General features: G+C 45.0%; 1 protein-coding gene across 1 annotated transcript in view; it reads left to right on the plus strand.

Annotated features, from left to right (window-relative positions):
- The window catches only part of LOC134983785 (oocyte zinc finger protein XlCOF7.1-like), a 49,085-nt gene extending 33,099 nt beyond the window's left edge, over positions 1-15,986 (plus strand). Inside the window, exons 2-5 of the mRNA XM_063949421.1 lie at positions 11,981-12,059; positions 12,178-12,275; positions 12,414-12,861; positions 14,151-15,986. Coding sequence (XP_063805491.1) covers positions 12,026-12,059; positions 12,178-12,275; positions 12,414-12,861; positions 14,151-14,947 — 1,377 coding nt within the window. The 5' untranslated portion in view covers positions 11,981-12,025 and the 3' untranslated portion in view covers positions 14,948-15,986. The remainder of the gene's footprint in view (positions 1-11,980; positions 12,060-12,177; positions 12,276-12,413; positions 12,862-14,150) is intronic.
- Positions 15,987-20,261: the final 4,275 nt, after the last annotated feature.

Consider the following 20,261-nt stretch of genomic DNA (forward strand, 5'->3'; position numbering starts at 1 on the left):
TTGTACCACGTGTACAAACGTGCGTTCGCAATTCAATAAACCACACAATCGCGATAAATGTGAGCAATAAACTACTATTACTCACTTCACACAACACACAGTTTTTTCCATATTACCCTAAACGACCAGGCCGGACCTGCGTTTTGTGTTTTACAATTACACCCTTAACACAGTATTTCAAATATCTATATAGCAAACAAATGTATCCGATTTCACAGATTTATAATGACTGTTAACCTATAATTTAAATGCTATGATTCAGATTGGATAGCTATCTTGCAGAACATACACTGATATAAATATACACATAATTATAAGAATATTATATATATCACACACTATATACTGCACTTCTATGAAACACCTTCATATGTATTCGTGGACACCATGAATGACTGTATTCTATCAGGGCCTCTATGATTTGCATATCAAAGATATTTGCCTTGTTTGTACAAGAAAGTAGTTACACAAGTTAATTTGCATTTCAATGCCTATCCTACCCTAGTAGACGGTTAACAAATCCTGGGAAAGAAGGAAGAAAAAAAAAAATATTTTTATATCTGTGTGTAATTCCCTTACATCAAGTATTCTGGGGTTCAGACTTTTTTGAATGGGGTTCTGCACATCCAGCCTCCCTTTGTGCCTCCTACGGCACCTTGGGATCTTAACGTGGTGTTGCAGTTCCTGCAATCGGATGGGTATGAGCCTTTACAGGAGGTTGAGGTCAAGTTTCTCACGTGGAAGGCTGTCACGTTGTTGGCCTTAGCTTCTGCTAGACGTGTCTCGGAATTGGGGGCTTTGTCCTACAAGAGCCCCTACTTGATTTTCCATGAGGATAGAGCTGAGCTCAGAACGCGTCAGCAATTTCTTCCAAAGGTTGTGTCAGCTTTTCATATCGACCAACCTATTGTGGTGCCAGTGGCTACTGACTCCTCAATTCCCTCAAAGTACTTGGATGTTGTGGGGGGCTTTGAAGTTTTATGTGAAGAGAACGTCTCGTCACAGAAGGTCGGATGCTCTGTTTGTCCTTTATCATCCCAACAGGGTTGGGTGTCCTGCTTCTAAGCAGACGGTTTCTCGCTGGATCAGGTTTACTATCCAGCATGCTTATTCTACGGCAGGATTGCTGTGTCCAAATTCTGTTAAGGCCCACTTTCCCGTAAAGTGGGTTCTTCCTGGACGGCTGTCCGGGGTGCCTCGGCTTTGCAGTTTTGCCGAGCAGTTACTTGGTCAGGGTCGAACACGTTGGCTAAGGTCTGCTAGTTCGATACTTTGGCGTCTGAGGACCTTAAGTTTGCTAAATCTGTTCTGCAAGAGCCTCCGCGCTCTCCCTCCCTTAATACATCCTCATGGTACTAAATGGAACCCCAGCATCCTCTTGGACGTAAGAGAAAATAGGATTTTAATTACCTATCAGTAAATCCTTTTCTCGTAGTCCATAGAGGATGCTGGGCGCCCGCTCAGCGCTTCGTTTTCCTGCATTGTTACTTGGTTACTTATTGGTTCAGCTGTTGCTGTACCTCTTTCCTGCTGATTAGCATGTTGTCTCCATGTTGCATGCTGGTTAGCATGGTTTCTCCATGTTGCATGCTGGTTAGCATGGTTTCTTCATGTACCTGCTGGTTAGCATGATTTCTTTCATGTTGCACGCTGGTTAGCATGGTTTCTTCATGTACCTGCTGGTTAGCATGATTTCTTTCATGTTGCACGCTGGTTAGCATGGTTTCTCCATGTTGCATGCTGTTTAGCATGGTTTCTTTCATGTTGCACGCTGGTTAGCATGGTTTCTCCATGTTGCATGCTGGTTAGCATGGTTTCTCCATGTTGCACGCTGGTTAGCATGGTTTCTCCATGTTGCACGCTGGTTAGCATGGTTTCTCCATGTTGCATGCTGGTTAGCACGGTTTCTCCATGTTGCATGCTGGTTAGCACGGTTTCTCCATGTTGCACGCTAGTTAGCATGGTTTCTTCATGTACCTGCTGGTTAGCATGGTTTCTCCATGTTGCATGCTGGTTAGCACGGTTTCTCCATGTTGCATGCTGGTTAGCATGGTTTCTCCATGTTGCATGCTGGTTAGCGTGGTTTCTCCATGTTGCATGCTGGTTAGCATGGTTTCTCCATGTTGCATGCTGGTTAGCACGGTTTCTCCATGTTGCATGCTGGTTAGCATGGTTTCTCCATGTTGCATGCTGGTTAGCGTGGTTTCTCCATGTTGCATGCTGGTTAGCACGGTTTCTCCATGTTGCATGCTGGTTAGCATGGTTTCTTCATGTACCTGCTGGTTAGCATGATTTCTTCATGTACCTGCTGGTTAGCATGATTTCTTTCATGTTGCACGCTGGTTAGCATGGTTTCTCCATGTTGCATGCTGGTTAGCATGGTTTCTTCATGTACCTGCTGGTTAGCATGATTTCTTTCATGTTGCACGCTGGTTAGCATGGTTTCTCCATGTTTCATGCTGGTTAGCATGGTTTTTCATTTCGGTGTGAGCTTGTCTAATATGTCCGTCTCCTAGGGCACAGTTTCTAGACTGAGTCTGGTAGAAGGGGCATAGAGGGAGGAGCCAGCCCACACTATTAAACTCTTAAAGTGCCAGTGGCTCCCAAACGACCCGTCTATACACCATGGAACTAAATGGAACCCCAGCATCCTCTACGGACTAAGAGAAAATGATTTACCGGTAGGTAATTAAAATCCTATTATTATTATTATACAGGGGAATCAGCCTGTAGTGTCCTGTTAGTATTATTATACAGGAGGAGCAGCCTGTGGTGTCCTGTTATTGTTATTATTATTATACAGGGGGGAGCAGCCTGTGGTATGTTGTTGTTGTTGTTGTTGTTGTTGTTGTTATTATTATACTGGGGGAGCAGCCTGTGTCGTCCAGTTATTATTATTGTACAGGAGGAGCAGCCTGTGGTGTCCTGTTGTTATTATTATTATTATTATTATTATTATTATTATTATAATACAGGGGAGCAGCCTGTGGTATGTTGTTGTTATTATTATTATACTGGGGGAGCAGCCTGTGTCGTCCAGTTATTATTATTGTACAGGAGGAGCGGCCTGTGGTGTCCTGGTATTATTATTATACAGGAGGAGTGACCTGTGGTGTCGTTGTTGTTGTTGTTATTATACAGGGGAAGCGGCCTGTGGTGTCCTTACATTATTATTATTATTATTATTATTATACAGGGGGAGCAGCCTGTGGTGTCCAGTTATTATTATTATACAGAAAGAGCAGCCTGTGGTTGCCCATAACCTCCTGTACTGTGCACCAATCCCTATATGCAGCCAAGCCTTGTTCCTGTGTGTAGCCCCGCCCACCCGCTGGCGCTTCCTGTGTGTACAATCCCGACTTCCGGCTGTGGCCTGCCTCTCTCATCCTCCAGGTAACTCACCACTGCCTGTCCCCCTCCCCGTCCCCTGCCTGTCCCCAGCCCCACTCCCTGCCGGCAGGGCCGGTAACAGGGATCTTGGAGCCCCCCCTTGTGGCCGTTATGTAATAAATAGGGTTAACCAGTGTAAGAAGAGTTTCTGCAGCAGCTGTGCCCGGAGCTGCACATCTCCCCATTGGCCGGCCGGTCTGTCTCATGCTGTCCTGTCCCTGTGTCCAGACAGGGATGAGAGTGCGGGTGAGGAGAGGAGCCTGGCTGTGACACTGGGGATGATGCAGGTGTTATGGCTCCATGGCTGGGTGACGGGAACCTCTGAGACACTGACCAGGGGCCTCATTCACACCTGATCGCTGGTCACAGAGGAGCCATCAGGTCTGCATTAGGCCTCAGGCCTCTAATAGGAGACTTAATGGTCACTCTAGTCCATATTTCTCTTACACCCATAGGGGACACTGGGGTGCAGTTTACAGTGGGGTATAGATGGGGTCCATGGAGCCTGTGCACAATATTTTCTTTAGTCTGTGTGTGTGTGTGCTGGCTCCTCCCCTCTATGGCCCATCCCCTTCATGCCAGTTTAAAAATGTTTAACCCTCAGAGCCGGTCACACTGCGAGGGAACAGCTGGGGGGGACCTGGTCCCACCTTCAGTGGTCGGCGCCCGGGTCCCCATCTGCTGGGACACCCTGGTCCAGGGATCTACTCACAGCCAGCCATTTCAGGACTGCACTGGAGCTCCCCGCAGCCCGCCGCCACCCAGCAGCAGCAGCAGCTGAAGAGGCTGTGGTAAGTAGGTCTGGGTGCCCGTTTAGCGGGGAGCACGGACTGGTGGCAGTGCAGCACCCACTCTGCACAGAGCACTTTTCCCGGAGCTCCGTTCCCAGTAAGGCGCCCAGACAGAGCGACAATGCGGCGTAACACTGTTCTGATGTCTGTGTCTGCCCTACAGTCTAATTCCATTCTGTGTGAGAAGGATGGGAAAAAGCTGTTCACATGCAAAGGGTGTGATTCCAAATGTACTCAGACCACTGCAGATATATCAGCAGACTGAGCAGTGTCGGCAGCAGTCTGCTCCACAGCCAGCCACTGCAGATATATCATCAGACTGAGCAGTGTCGGCAGTAATCTGCTTCACAGCCAGCCACTGCAGATATATCATCAGACTGAGCAGTGTTGGCAGCAGTCTGCTCCACAGCCAGCCACTGCAGATATATCATCAGACTGAGCAGTGTCGGCAGTAGTCTGCTTCACAGCCAGCCACTGCAGATATATCATCAGACTGAGCAGTGTCGGCAGCAGTCTGCTCCACAGTCAGCCACTGCAGATATATCCTCAGACTGAGCAGTGTCGGCAGCAGTCTGCTTCACAGTCAGCCATCACAACTCAGGAGACTTGGGTGTCGGCTTTAACAGGGGTTGTGGCTGACCTATCCTCAGAATTGGCAGCTGCCAGGAGGGATAGGGAAATCCTTCAGTCGCACACATTACACATCCCTGAACCTATCTGGGAGCAGAATGCGGCAAAGAGTTTTGGGTTTCAGTCATGAACAGGGTTCCTCTCAACCACCTCAGACAGTAACAAAAGAACGGTTACTCCCTGCAGTACTAAAATCGTGGTGATATGCCGCCTCTAGAGAAAGGCACATTTGCGGAAGCTGGGAAAAACGCGGGAGTGTCTGAAGAAACGGGGGAGTGTCTGGGCGAATGCTGGGTGTGTTTGTGACGTCAAACCAGGAACGAAACTGACTGAACTGATCGCAATGGCTGAGTAAGTCTGGAGCTACTCAGAAACTGCTAAGAAATGTCTATTCGCAATTCTGCTAATCTTTCGTTCGCAATTCTGCTAAGCTAAGATACACTCCCAGAGGGCGGCGGCTTAGCGTGTGCAATGCTGCTAAAAGCAGCTTGCGAGCGAACAACTCAGAATGAGGGCCTATGGGGAAATCCACCAACAGTGGATCCTTCAGTTTCCCAGTTATCAAAGCCGATTGTACTTCCGATCCCAAGAACTACCTTCCTTAATGAAAGCCTTATATATAAAAAAATCAGCAGTCTTTCTCTTATGTCCTAGGGGATACTGGGAATCCATTTAGGACCATGGGGCATAGACGGGTCCACTAGGAGACTTGGGCACTTTAAGAAATTTATAGTGTGCGCTGGCCCCTCCTACCAGACTCAGTTTAGAAAATGTGCCCAAAGGAGCCGGTCACATCTGTGGAAGCTCCTGAAGAGTTTTCTACATTTAGTTTCTGAATTTGTTATTTTCAGGCAAGACTGGTTGGTACCAGCCTGCCTGCTTAGTGGGACTTAGGGGGGGGGAATGGGCCAACCTCTCTCAGGGTTAATGGTCCCGTTCGCCGCTGACAGGACGCTAGCTCCTGAGGGATCTATTCGCAATCCCCACCACGACGAGCGTACATTCCCGCAGCATGCCGCCACCCCTAACAGAGCCAGAAGAATGAAGAGTGGTGAGTACTAAGCCTGCGTCCTGGTTAGCGGTTCGCCGGCCATTATGGCGGCATGAGGGCACGGAGACGCACGGCTTCTAACAGGGGCGAACTGCGTCTCCCGACTGTGTACACAGACGCTGAGCAGTGGACACAGTATCTAGACTGGCAACAAAGCCATAAAAGGGGCTGGTATCCATTTTATGCACATAGCACATACAGCCAGTATAAAGAAGAGCGGGAAGACTGCGCACCATTGAAGGGGCGGGGCTTCACCATGAGCGGATCCAGCAGCTCACAGGCGCCATTTTCCCTACTGCAGCTATACAGACGCTGACTGACAGGGAAGCGCAGCTCCTCCGGAGAGACTCCAGATTACTTCAGTGGTACCAGGAGGTCATAGCAGGGGGGGTGGGAGTGTTTATTAGTGTACGAAGTCCCTAATCTAGGGACCTAGTCTGCATCCCGGCTAAGCTTGACATCAGCATTAAGGGCGCCATGTGCTGGTTCCATAATCTCTGTCTCTCCCTGGAAGGGCTCTTTGAGGGTTAATTGTGCATTTAACCTTTTCCTGTGTGTGTGTGTGTGTGTGTGTGTGTGTGTGTGTGTGTGCGTGTGTGTGTGTGTGTGTGTGTGTTGTACAGTATATCAGGCAAAGAATGTGTTTCATGTAAAGCACAGTGTTCCTCTTCCCTAGGGGGTTCACTAGTGTGCACTCAGTGTAGTATCCCTTCCCAGGCTAGTGGGGCTGAACCAGCATGGCTGGACTCCATTAGGGGAATGATTTCTTCCATTTCTACTAAGTTATCTCGGGGGCTAATTCAGACCTGATCGGTGCTGTGTGTGTTCGCACAGCAGCGATCAGGCCTGAACTGACCAGCGATTGACAGGCAGAGGCGGTCACTGGGCGGGCCGGCGGCACTTAGCCGCCGTTTAGGGGGCGCGATCCGTGCAACGCAGGCATGCCGGGGACAGGCAGTGGCTGCTGCCTGACGTCACACGCAGCCGCTGCAACCTGTGCAGCGACGAGTAGCTCCCGGCCAGCGTGCAGGAACTGCGCTGGCTGGGAGCTACTCCTACAGTACAAAAGCATTGCCGCTGTGCGATGCTTTTGTACTTGTGCAGTGGGGTCGGGCCTGACACGCGGGGCTGACTAGCTAAATTTGCACACCCTAGCTTATTATAATGGGATGTGCTACCTTGCTGGGACTAAGTACTGCAATACTACAACATAGGAACAAAGGGTGCAGGTGCACCATACACCATTAAAATTATTATAACCATAATATAATATTTGAGGTTCTTGGCATATATTGGCCAGTATATGAGCCTGCCCACCTGCTTCACGGTGACATCATCGGACAGGTCCCTAACACTACAGGGGTTCCCCTCCGGGACGCACAGCACCCCCAGACCACCCCAGGGCATCACACAGAAAAAGGATAGGAGTGAAAGATCAGTGTTAAGCAAATGAAAGAGGCTGCTGAATGTAAAAGAAAAGAAGAGGACAGCAGTAAGGTGTCAGAGTGTTAGAATGTGAAGTTTAGCTGAGCAGAGTTATAAGTGTAAAAGATATGTGAAAAAAAGCTACATAAATCTAAATCAAACACAATGTGATATAAGTGTTAAAAGTAAATGTAAGGTGGGTGGATTCTGAATTTTCCAAAATCTCACCTAGAACCACCGCAGAGGCTTCAGTTCCTGGGAATGATACTGGACACAGAATCTCAGAAAGTATTCCTTCCCTTGGACAAGGCGATTGTAATCCAGTCGATGGTTCGGGCTGTCTTGAAGCTGACTTGAATCTCAGTGCATCTCTGCATACGCCTTCTGGGGAAAATGGTGGCTTCTTACGAAGCAATTCAGTATGGGAGGTTTCATGTGAGACCCTTCCAGCTGGATCTGTTGGACAAATGGTTTGGATCACATCTTCACATGCACCAAAGGATTCGTCTGTCCCCAAAAGCCAGGATCTCCCTCCTGTGGTGGCTACAGACTGCTCACCTTGTCGAGGGCCGCAGGTTCGGGATTCAGAATTGGATTCTGCTAACCACAAACGCAAGCCTCAGTGGTTGGGGCGCAATCACCCTGGGGGGTACAGTTTCAGGGAAGGTGATCAAGTCAGGAAGTCATCCTTCCAATAAACATCCTGGAACTCAGGGCTATATACAACGCCCTTCAGGAAGCTGCATTTCTTCTTCAGAATCAGGCTATTCAGGTCCAGTCCGACAATGTGATGGCAGTGACGTACATAAACCAACAGAGCAGAACGAAAAGCAGAGCCACAATGTCAGAGGTGTCAGTAATTCTACTCTGGGCAGAAAAACACGCAATGGCGTTGTCGGCGGTCTTCATCCTGGGAGTAGACAACTGGGAAACAGACTTCCTCAGCAGATTGGATCTGCACCCGGGGGAATGGGGCCTTCACCCGGAGGTGTTTCAGTGGTTGACACGTCGGTGGGGATATCCACCGATATCTCGACTCAACAAGAAACTCAAGCGGTATTGTTCCAGGTCGAGAGATCCACAAGCAGTGGCGGTAGACGCTCTGACAACTCCGTGGGACTACCAGCTGGTGTACGTGTTTCCTCCACTTCCTCTGATCCCAAGAATTCTAAAAAGAATAAAAAGGGTAAAGGTTCAAGCAATCCTCATTGCTACAGACTGGCTGTGAAGGGACTGGTATGTGGATCTTCTCGAGATGCTCCTCAAAGATCCGTGGCCTCTACCTCTTTGCAAGGATCTTCTACAACAGGGCCCGTTCGTCTATCAAGACTAGCCACGGCTACGTTTAACGGCATGGAAGTTGAATGGCTGATTCTAGCCAGGAGAGGGATTCCTGACAAGGTCATTCCAACTATGATCCAAGCTATAAAGGGGTTAACGGAGTGGTTCCCAAACTGTGTGCCTAGGCACCCTGGGGTGCCTCGGGACACTTGCAGTGGTGCCCTGGGTTGGTGATCCAGGACCAATTCAAATTATTTTTGGTCAATGTAATAGGCAAAAGCAGTGCTGGTGGCTTTCAAATCATAAAATATGTGGATAAAAAGGAGCAAATCTTGTCCTTCACCACATAATTTAACCTAAGGATGACATATAAGCACAATTTACTTAACGTATTCTATTTTTCTTAAGTTCTTAATAAGAAACCTTGGGCCTAGGGGTGGTGTGAAAAAAAATTCTGATACTCTAGGGCACCGTGATTCAAAAAAGTTGGGGAACCACTGGGTTAACGTGTAAACATTGCCATCGTATCTGGAGGAAATATGTCTCTTGGCATGAGAGCAGACCATATTCTGCGGTGGAATTTCATCTCGGACGTTTCCTGCTTTTTCTGCAGTTGGGAGTGGATGTGGCCCTACGTCTAGGCTCCATAAAAGTCCAGATTTCGGCCTTGTCTATTTTCTTTCAGAAACAATTGGCTTCTCTCCCTGAGGTCAAGATGTTCTTGAAAGGTGTTCTGCACATCCAACCTCACTTTGTGCCTCCCACGGCACCTTGGGATCTCAACTTGGTGCTGCAGTTCCTCCAATCAGACTGGTTTGCACCGTTACAGTAGGTAGAGACGTAAAGTACCTTACGTGGAAGACCACCACACTGTTGACATTGGCTTTGGCTAGACGTGTGTCGGAGTTGGGGGCGTTGTCTTACAAGAGCCCCTACCTGATTTTCCATGAGGACAGAGCTGAACTCAGGCCTCGTCAGGAATTTCTTCCTAAGGTGGTGTTGGCGTTTCACATCAACCAACCTATTATGGTCCCGGTTGTTACGGACACCTCTATTACTTCAGAGTCTTTGGATGTTGTAAGGGCTTTGAAGGTGTATGTTAAGAGAACAGCTCATCACAGGAAATCAGACTTGCTGTTCATTCTCTATGATCCCAATAAAATTGTGTGTCCTGCTTCAAAGCAGTCAATTGCACGCTGGATCAGGCTCACTATCCAGCAGGTTAATTCCACGGCAGGCTTGCTGGTTCTTAATAAGAAACCTTGGGCCTAGGGGTGGCGTGAGAAAAAATTCTGATACTCTAGGGCGCCGTGATTCAAAAAAGTTGGGGAACCACTGGGTTAACGTGTAAACATTGCCATCGTATCTTCACAGTATAACAAGGTCTGCTTATTCAACAAGGGGTGAGCCTAGATCTCCAGAAGTCTCAGAGACTTCAGTTTCTCCGAATGATATTGGACACCCTATCACAGATGGAATTCCTTCTCCTCTATAAGGCCCAGGCTATTCAAGCCATGGTACGGTTGGTCCTCCGGACACGTCAGGTCTCCATTCATAAAAAATGGATTAATGATCGCGCTACACCTGCAGTGCGACCCTTGTGATAAAAAGACCCTTCACCGGTCTATATCAGAACATAAATAAAACAATATATCACAAATGCAGCAAACAGGACATTGGCGCAAACAGGAAGGACATTTGTCCGAAAAGCTTCAGGCATGGTGACTGACTGATCAGGGATCGTCCAGCTGCTTGAATACCATATGGTATTGCTATATATATGCTAAGAAGTGTCTATTCGCAATTCTGCTAATCTTTCGTTCGCAATTTTGATAAGCTAAGATTCACTCCCAGTAGGCGGCGGCTTAGCGTGAGCAAAGCTGCTAAAAGCAGCTTGCGAGCGAACAACTCGGAATGACCCCCATTATACAGTAACACCAGGGGACGTGTCTGGGTGATGACTGGAGAGGTGACTGCTGGGAATGGGACATTATACAGTAACACCAGGGGACGTGTCTGGGTGATGACTGGATAGGTGACTGCTGGGAATGGGACATTATACAGTAACACGTGGGATATGTCTGGGTGATGACTGGAGAGGTGACTGCTGGGAATGGGGCATTATACAGTAACACCAGGGGATGTGTCTGGGTGATGACTGGAGAGGTGACTGCTGGGAATGGGGTATTCTACAATAACACCATTGGACGTGTCTGGGTGATGACTGTAGAGGTGACTGCTGGGAATAATACATTAAACAGTAACACCAGGGGACATGTCTGGATGATGACTGGAGAGGTCACTGATGAAAATGGGAAATTATACAGTAACACCAGGGGACGTGTCTGGGTGATGACTGGAGAGGTGACTGCTGGGAATGGGGCATTATACAGTAACACCAGGGGATGTGTCTGGGTGATGACTGGAGAGGTGACTGCTGGGAATGGGACATTATACAGTAACACCAGGGGGCGTGTCTGGGTGATGACTGGAGAGGTGACTGCTGGGAATGGGGCATTATACAGTAACACCAGGGGACGTGTCTGGGAGATGACTGGAGAGGTGACTGCTGGGAATGGGACATTATACAGTAACACCAGGGAATGTGTCTGGGTGATGACTGGAGAGGTGACTGCTTGGAATGGGACATTATACAGTAACACCAGGGGACGTGTCTGGGTGATGACTGGAGAGGTGACTGCTGGGAATGGGACATTATACAGTAACACCAGGGGACGTGTCTGGGTGATGACTGGATAGGTGACTGCTGGGAATGGGACATTATACAGTAACACCGGGGGATATGTCTGGGTGATGACTGGAGAGGTGACTGCTGGGAATGGGGCATTATACAGTAACACCAGGGGATGTGTCTTGGTGATGACTGGAGAGGTGACTGCTGGGAATGGGGCATTATACAGTAACACCAGGGGATGTGTCTGGGTGATGACTGGAGAGGTGACTGCTGGGAATGGGACATTATACAGTAACACCAGGGGACGTGTCTGGGTGATGACTGGAGAGGTGACTGCTGGGAATGGGACATTATACAGTAACACCAGGGGACGTGTCTGGGTGATGACTGGATAGGTGACTGCTGGGAATGGGACATTATACAGTAACACCGGGGGATATGTCTGGGTGATGACTGGAGAGGTGACTGCTGGGAATGGGGCATTATACAGTAACACCAGGGGATGTGTCTGGGTGATGACTGGAGAGGTGACTGCTGGGAATGGGACATTATACAGTAACATCAGGGGACGTGTCTGGGTGATGACTGGAGAGGTGACTGCTGGGAAGGGGACATTATACAGTAACACCAGGGGATGTGTCTGGGTGATGACTGTATCACTGTGTGTGTCAGGTTCCTATAAGGTGTCAGAATGTCACTGTCTATGTCTCCATGCAGGAGGGGAAGTATATAGAAGAACAGAGGGGTCTGTACAAGGACGTGATGATGGAGAATCACCGGCCCCACACATCACTGGGTAAGAGGAGACTGTCATGTATTTTACAGGGGAGAGCAGGTATGGGGACCCCTATATACATACATCATCTGATAATCACATATATACACTGTACTCAGTCACTGTGTGTCTCCTACAGATGGGTCCAGTAACAGAGATACCCCAGAGAGATGTCCCCGTCCTCTGTATTCCCAGGACTGTACAGAGGAGAATCACAGGATCCCACAGGAGGATCAGGTAGGTGGGATTTAGGGTCTCCCCAATATACCAAAGTGACCATCACTATATAATCTGTAGAGGAGCTGTGTGTGTCTTATACACTATTATACTATTAATACACTATTATTAATGTATATTGTTTTGTGGGCTATTTAGGATGAATGTCTCGCTGACATTAAGACAGAAGATATAGAGGAAGAAGAAGAGACGTATGTGACTGATATAAAGGCAGAAGATATAGAGGGAGAAGAAGAGACGTATGTGACTGATATAAAGGCAGAAGATACAGAGGGAGAAGAAGAGACGTATGTGACTGATATGAAGGCAGAAGATATAGAGGTAGAAGAAGAGACGTATGTGACTGATATAAAGGCAGAAGATATAGAGGGAGAAGAAGAGACGTATGTGACTGATATAAAGGCAGAAGATATAGGGGGAGAAGAAGAGATGTATGTAACTGATATAAAGGCAGAAGATATAGAGGGAGAAGAAGAGATGTATGTGACTGATATAAAGGCAGAAGATATAGAGGGAGAAGAAGAGACGTATGTGAGGGGTGATCAGCAGTGTAAGGAGGAGGAGATTCCTACAGATATCAGCACAGGTGAGTAATAAACACTTATTACAGAAAAGAGTCACATATTCTCCTTTATCAGTCACTACAGCAATCTCTTATCCTACACCCTCCTCTGTCAGTACAAACTAATGAGGAATATGTATTTTCCCAGTGGGGGAGTCAGGTACCATCAGCCCCTATTATACTCCTGCTCTCCCCCTCACATCATGTCACTGTGTGTTACCAGCCCTGAGATCTGACCAGTCTCCTCCCCACACTCTCTGGCGTATCTCATACATCTGGAGCCATCAGCCCCTATTATACTCCTGCTCTTCCCCTCACATCATGTCACTGTGTGTTACCAGCCCTGAGATCTGACCAGTCTCCTCCCCACACTCTCTGGTGTATCTCATACATCAGGAGCCATACGCCCTTATTATACTCCTGCTCTCCCCCTCACATCATGTCACTGTGTGTTACCAGCCCAGAGATCTGACCAGTCTCCTCCCCACACTCTCTAGTGTATCTCATACATCAGGAGACATCAGCCCCTATTAAACTCCTGCTCACCCCTCATATCATGTCACTGTGTGTTACCAGCCCAGAGATCTGACCAGTCTCCTCCCCACACTCTCTGGTGTATCTCATACATCAGGAGCCATCAGCCCCTATTACACTCCTGCTCCCCCCTCACATCATGTCACTGTGTGTTACCAGCCCAGAGATCTGACCAGTCCCCTCCCCATACTCTCTGGTGTATCTCATACATCAGGAGCCATCAGCCCCTATTATACTCCTGCTCCCCCCTCATATCATGTCACTGTGTGTTACCAGCCCCGAGATCTGACCAGTCTCCTCCCCACACTCTCTGGTGTATCTCATACATAAGGAGCCATCAGCCCCTATTACACTCCTGCTCCCCCCTCACATCATGTCACTGTGTGTTACCAGCCCAGAGATCTGACCAGTCTCCTCCCCACACTCTCTGGTGTATCTCATACATCAGGTGAGATCCCCCCTTATTATACTCCTCCTCTCCTCCTCACATCATGTCACTGTGTGTTTCCAGCCCAGAGATCTGACCAGTCTCCTCCCCACACTCTGAGTGTATATTATACTCCAGTCCAAGCTTCCTATTATTTTTAATTAAACATAAAAGCAATGCCAGAACTATAGTACTGGTTAATGTCAGTTACAGAATTATATAATGTAACATGTAACATCCTGGGTCTTCTCTACTCATTTATAGTAATTTGCCATTTTTGAACATAAATTATACAATATTTAATTTGTTTCATGAAAATTCATATGTGCATAATGTATTTTACTTCCAGCAGATGGACACACAAGCAGGAATATCTCAGAAGGACATCTAATGTTATCCCCGGATTGTGACATAAAAGATAATGACAGTAGACAGGATTCTCAAGGAACTAACCCCATTGCTCCAATTATACATCCAGCTCTATCAGCTGGTCCCTCTGATCCTGGGGAATGTTCTCCTGATCACTCTGGTATTGGTGCATCTTTTACAGATCTGACAGTAGATACAGAGTTTCCCTGTTCTATAGATGCCAAATGTTTTACACATAACACAAAGCTTATTACCCATCAGCCAGCTAAGGCAGGTGAGAGGCCATTTCCATGTTCTGAGTGTGGGAAATGTTTTACACTGAAATCAAATCTTGTTAAACATCAGAGATGTCACACAGGTGAGAAACCATTTCCATGTTCTGAGTGTGCAAAATGTTTTGCACATAAATCAGAACTTGTTAGACATCGGAGAAGTCACTCAGGTGAGAAACCATTTGCATGTTCTGAGTGTGCGAAATGTTATGCACATAAATCAGATCTTGTTATACATCGGAGAAGTCACACAGGTGAGAAACCATTTCCATGTTCTGAATGTGGGAAATGTTTTGCACATACATCACATCTTGTTGTACATCTGAGAAGTCACACAGGTGAGAAACCATTTTCATGTTCTGAGTGTGGGAAATGTTTTGGAAGTAAACCAGAGCTTGTTATACATCAGAGAAGTCACACAGGAGAGAAACCATTTTCATGTTCTGAGTGTGGGAAATGTTTTTCACAACTATCAAATCTGGTTAGACATCAGAGAACTCACAGGTGAAACAGCATTTCCATGTTCTGAGTGTCATAATCAGCTCTGTTGCACACAATAGACATCACACAGGTGAGGAACCTTTTTAATCTCATCACCATTGCCATGCAATGTTCCTCAAGGTCCTGTCCTTTCTCCTATGCTTTTTGCAATATACCTGCTGCCACTGGGTGAAGCAATCAGACGTCATGCCCTGGTCTGCCACTGCTATGCTGATGACCTGTCTTTTGCTCTGTGTTCTCGGAAACTCAATACTAATCCTAAGTGGCTGTCGAGCTGAGCTCCAGGTGTGGGTGATGCCAGTTGTCTGTGACTCAGTCCTGGAGAAACAGAGGTCCTTATGGTAGAAGGTCACCAACAAAGGGCAAGAAACTGAACTTATGCATTTGGGTTCAGAGTTACAAAATGCTGATCATGTGCGGAGTCTTGGAGTTGTCTTGGATTGTGTCTGACACAAACATCAGGTATGGGCCACATTCAAATCCTCATTCTTTCATCAGTTGACCATATCCAAAAGCAAGCACCTGATTCTCTCAAAAGCTCTACCTGAAGTCATACATGCACTTGTATCATCACGCATAGACTACTGCAATGTCCTCTACCTGGGTCTCCCAGCAAAATAATTAAACTGCTTGTAGCTTGTACAGAATGCAGCAGCCAGGCTGTTACCTAACCAGCCCGTTCCTGCCACATAACACCCATTCTCTGCTCCCTTCACCGGCTGCCTGTAAGATGGTGACTATTTCATAATCTTACTGACTTTCCCAGCCCTACATGACCAGGGTCCGTGGTACCAGAAGAAGCTTCTGCCTCCTTATGGCCCTACTTTCTTACTTCCACCTGCAGATGAAGGACTGTTACCAGCAGCACCAAGAATCTCCAGTAATTCATTTGTGGATGATCTATTAGCATTGTAGCCCTGACCATGGAACCTGCTGCCTCGCACAGTCCAAGAGACCTCCACTCTGGAGACTACAAACAGACTGATGACTGTGACACGTTTCATTAATGTTCCTTCACTTCCTAAATAATATATCCCACATGCTGAGGTCTTTATTCTGTTCTACTTATTGTGTATCTTGTGCTCTGTGTAAATGTGAATGCAAAGTTCTGTGAGCCCTATTGGGAGGAAAGTGCTGTATAAGTAACATTATTACTGGTGAGAGTGACAGGAGTCAGATCTAGTTACACCATACGTTACATATACAGAAGGGGAAATGTATAAGTAACATTATTACTGGTGAGAGTGACAGGAGTCAGATCTAGTTACACCATACGTTACATATACAGAAGGGGAAATGTATAAGTAACATTATTACCGGTGAGATTGACAGGAGTCAGACCTAGTTACACCATACGTTACATATACAGAAGGGGAAATGTATAAGTAACATTATTACCGGTGAGAATGACAGGAGTCAGATCTAGTTACACCATACGTTACATATACAGAAGGGGAAATGTATAAGTAACATTATTACTGGTGAGAATGACAGGAGTCAGATCTAGTTACACCATATGTTACATATACAGAAGGGGAAATGTATAAGTAACATTATTACTGGTGAGAATGACAGGAGTCAGATCTAGTTACACCATACGTTACATATACAGAAGGGGAAATGTATAAGTAACATTATTACTGGTAAGAATGACAGGAGTCAGATCTAGTTACACCATATGTTACATATACAGAAGGGGAAATGTATAAGTAACATTATTACCGGTGAGATTGACAGGAGTCAGACCTAGTTACACCATACGTTACATATACAGAAGGGGAAATGTATAAGTAACATTATTACCGGTGAGATTGACAGGAGTCAGACCTAGTTACACCATACGTTACATATACAGAAGGGGAAATGTATAAGTAACATTATTACCGGTGAGAATGACAGGAGTCAGATCTAGTTACACCATACCGTACATATACAGAAGGGGAAATGTATAAGTAACATTATTACTGGTGAGAATGACAGGAGTCAGATCTAGTTCACCATACGTTACATATATAGAAGGGGAAATGTATAAGTAACATTATTACTGGTGAGAATGACAGAAGTCAGATCTAGTTACACCATACATTACATATATAGAAGGGGAAATGTATAAGTAACATTATTACTGGTGAGAGTGACAGGAGTCAGATCTAGTTACACCATACGTTACATATACAGAAGGGGAAATGTATAAGTAACATTATTACTGGTAAGAATGACAGGAGTCAGATCTAGTTACACCATATGTTACATATACAGAAGGGGAAATGTATAAGTAACATTATTACCGATGAGATTGACAGGAGTCAGACCTAGTTACACCATACGTTACATATACAGAAGGGGAAATGTATAAGTAACATTATTACCGGTGAGAATGACAGGAGTCAGATCTAGTTACACCATACCGTACATATACAGAAGGGGAAATGTATAAGTAACATTATTACTGGTGAGAATGACAGGAGTCAGATCTAGTTACACCATACGTTACATATACAGAAGGAGAAATGTATAAGTAACATTATTACTGGTGAGAATGACAGGAGTCAGATATAGTTACACCATACGTTACATATACAGAAGGGGAAACGTATAAGTAACATTATTACCGGTGAGAATGACAGGAGTCAGATATAGTTACACCATACGTTACATATACAGAAGGGGAAATGTATAAGTAACATTATTACTGGTGAGAATGAAAGGAGTCAGATCTAGTTACACCATATGTTACATATACAGATGGGGAAATGTTTAAGTAATATTATAACCGGTGAGAATGACAGGAGTCAGATCTAGTTAGACCATACGTTACATATACAGAAGGGGAAATGTATAAGTAACATTATTACTGGTGAGAATGAAAGGAGTCAGATCTAGTTACACCATATGTTACATATACAGATGGGGAAATGTTTAAGTAATATTATTACCGGTGAGAATGACAGGAGTCAGATCTAGTTAGACCATACGTTACATATACAGAAGGGGAAATGTATAAGTAACATTATTACTGGTGAGAATGAAAGGAGTCAGATCTAGTTACACCATATGTTACATATACAGATGGGGAAATGTTTAAGTAATATTATTACCGGTGAGAATGACAGGAGTCAGATCTAGTTACACCATACGTTACATATACAGAAGGGGAAATGTATAAGTAACATTATTACTGGTGAGAATGAAAGGAGTCAGATCTAGTTACACCATACGTTACATATACAGAAGGGGAAATGTATAAGTAACATTATTACTGGTGAGAATGAAATGAGTCAGATCTAGTTACACCATACGTTACATATACAGAAGGGGAAATGTATAAGTAACATTATTACTGGTGAGAATGACAGGAGTCAGATCTAGTAACGCCATACGTTCCATTTACAGAAGGGGAAATGTATAAGTAACATTATTACCGTGAGAATGACAGGAGTCAGATCTAGTTACACCATAAGTTACATATACAGAAGGGGAATTGTATAAGTAACATTATTACCAGTGAGAATGACAGGAGTCAGATCTAGTTACACCATATGTTACATATACAGAAGGGGAAATGTATAAGTAACATTATTACTGGTGAGAATGACAGGAGTCAGATCTAATTACACCATACGTTCCATATACAGAAGGGGAAATGTATAAGTATCATTACTGGTGAGAATGACAGGAGTCAGATATAGTTACACCATACGTTCCATATACAGAAGGGGAAATGTATAAGTAACATTATTACTGGTGAGAATGACAGGAGTCAGATCTAGTTACACCATACGTTCCATATACAGAAGGGGAAATGTATAAGTAACATTATTACTGGTGAGAATGACAGGAGTCAGATCTAGTTACACCATACGTTCCATATACAGAAGGGGAAATGTATAAGTAACACTATTACTGGTGAGAATGACAGGAGTCAGATCTAGTTACACCATACGTTACATATACAGAAGGGGAAATGTATAAGTAACATTATTACTGGTGAGAATGAAAGGAGTCAGATCTAGTTACACCATACGTTACATATACAGAAGGGGAAATGTATAAGTAACATTATTACTGGTGAGAATGAAATGAGTCAGATCTAGTTACACCATACGTTACATATACAGAAGGGGAAATGTATAAGTAACATTATTACTGGTGAGAATGACAGGAGTCAGATCTAGTAACGCCATACGTTCCATTTACAGAAGGGGAAATGTATAAGTAACATTATTACCGTGAGAATGACAGGAGTCAGATCTAGTTACACCATAAGTTACATATACAGAAGGGGAATTGTATAAGTAACATTATTACCAGTGAGAATGACAGGAGTCAGATCTAGTTACACCATATGTTACATATACAGAAGGGGAAATGTATAAGTAACATTATTACTGGTGAGAATGACAGGAGTCAGATCTAATTACACCATACGTTCCATATACAGAAGGGGAAATGTATAAGTATCATTACTGGTGAGAATGACAGGAGTCAGATATAGTTACACCATACGTTCCATATACAGAAGGGGAAATGTATAAGTAACATTATTACTGGTGAGAATGACAGGAGTCAGATCTAGTTACACCATACGTTCCATATACAGAAGGGGAAATGTATAAGTAACATTATTACTGGTGAGAATGACAGGAGTCAGATCTAGTTACACCATACGTTCCATATACAGAAGGGGAAATGTATAAGTAACACTATTACTGGTGAGAATGACAGGAGTCAGATCTAGTTACACCATACGTTACATATACAGAAGGGGAAATGAATAAGTAACATTATTACCGGTGAGAATGACAGGAGTCAGATCTAGTGACACCATACGTTACATATACAGAAGGGGAAATGTATAAGTAACATTATTACCGGTGAGAATGACAGGAGTCAGATATAGTTACACCATACGTTCCATATACAGAAGGGGAAATGTATAAGTAACATTATTACTGGTGAGAATGACAGGAGTCAGATCTAGTTACACCATACGTTACATATACAGAAGGGGAAATGTATAAGTAACATTATTACTGGTAAGAATGACAGGAGTCAGATCTAGTTACACCATACGTTACATATACAGAAGGGGAAATGTATTAGTAACATTATTACTGGTGAGAATGACAGGAGTCAGATCTAGTTACACCATACGTTTCAAATACAGAAGGAGAAATGTATAAGTAACATTATTACTGGTGAGAATGACAGGAGTCAGATCTAGTTACACCATATGTTCCATATACAGAAGGGAAAATGTATAAGTAACATTATTACTGGTGAGAATGACAGGAGCCAGATCTAGTTACACCATACGTATC

The sequence above is a fragment of the Pseudophryne corroboree genome, assembly GCF_028390025.1.
Source record: "Pseudophryne corroboree isolate aPseCor3 chromosome 3 unlocalized genomic scaffold, aPseCor3.hap2 SUPER_3_unloc_24, whole genome shotgun sequence".
Taxonomy (NCBI): domain Eukaryota; kingdom Metazoa; phylum Chordata; class Amphibia; order Anura; family Myobatrachidae; genus Pseudophryne; species Pseudophryne corroboree.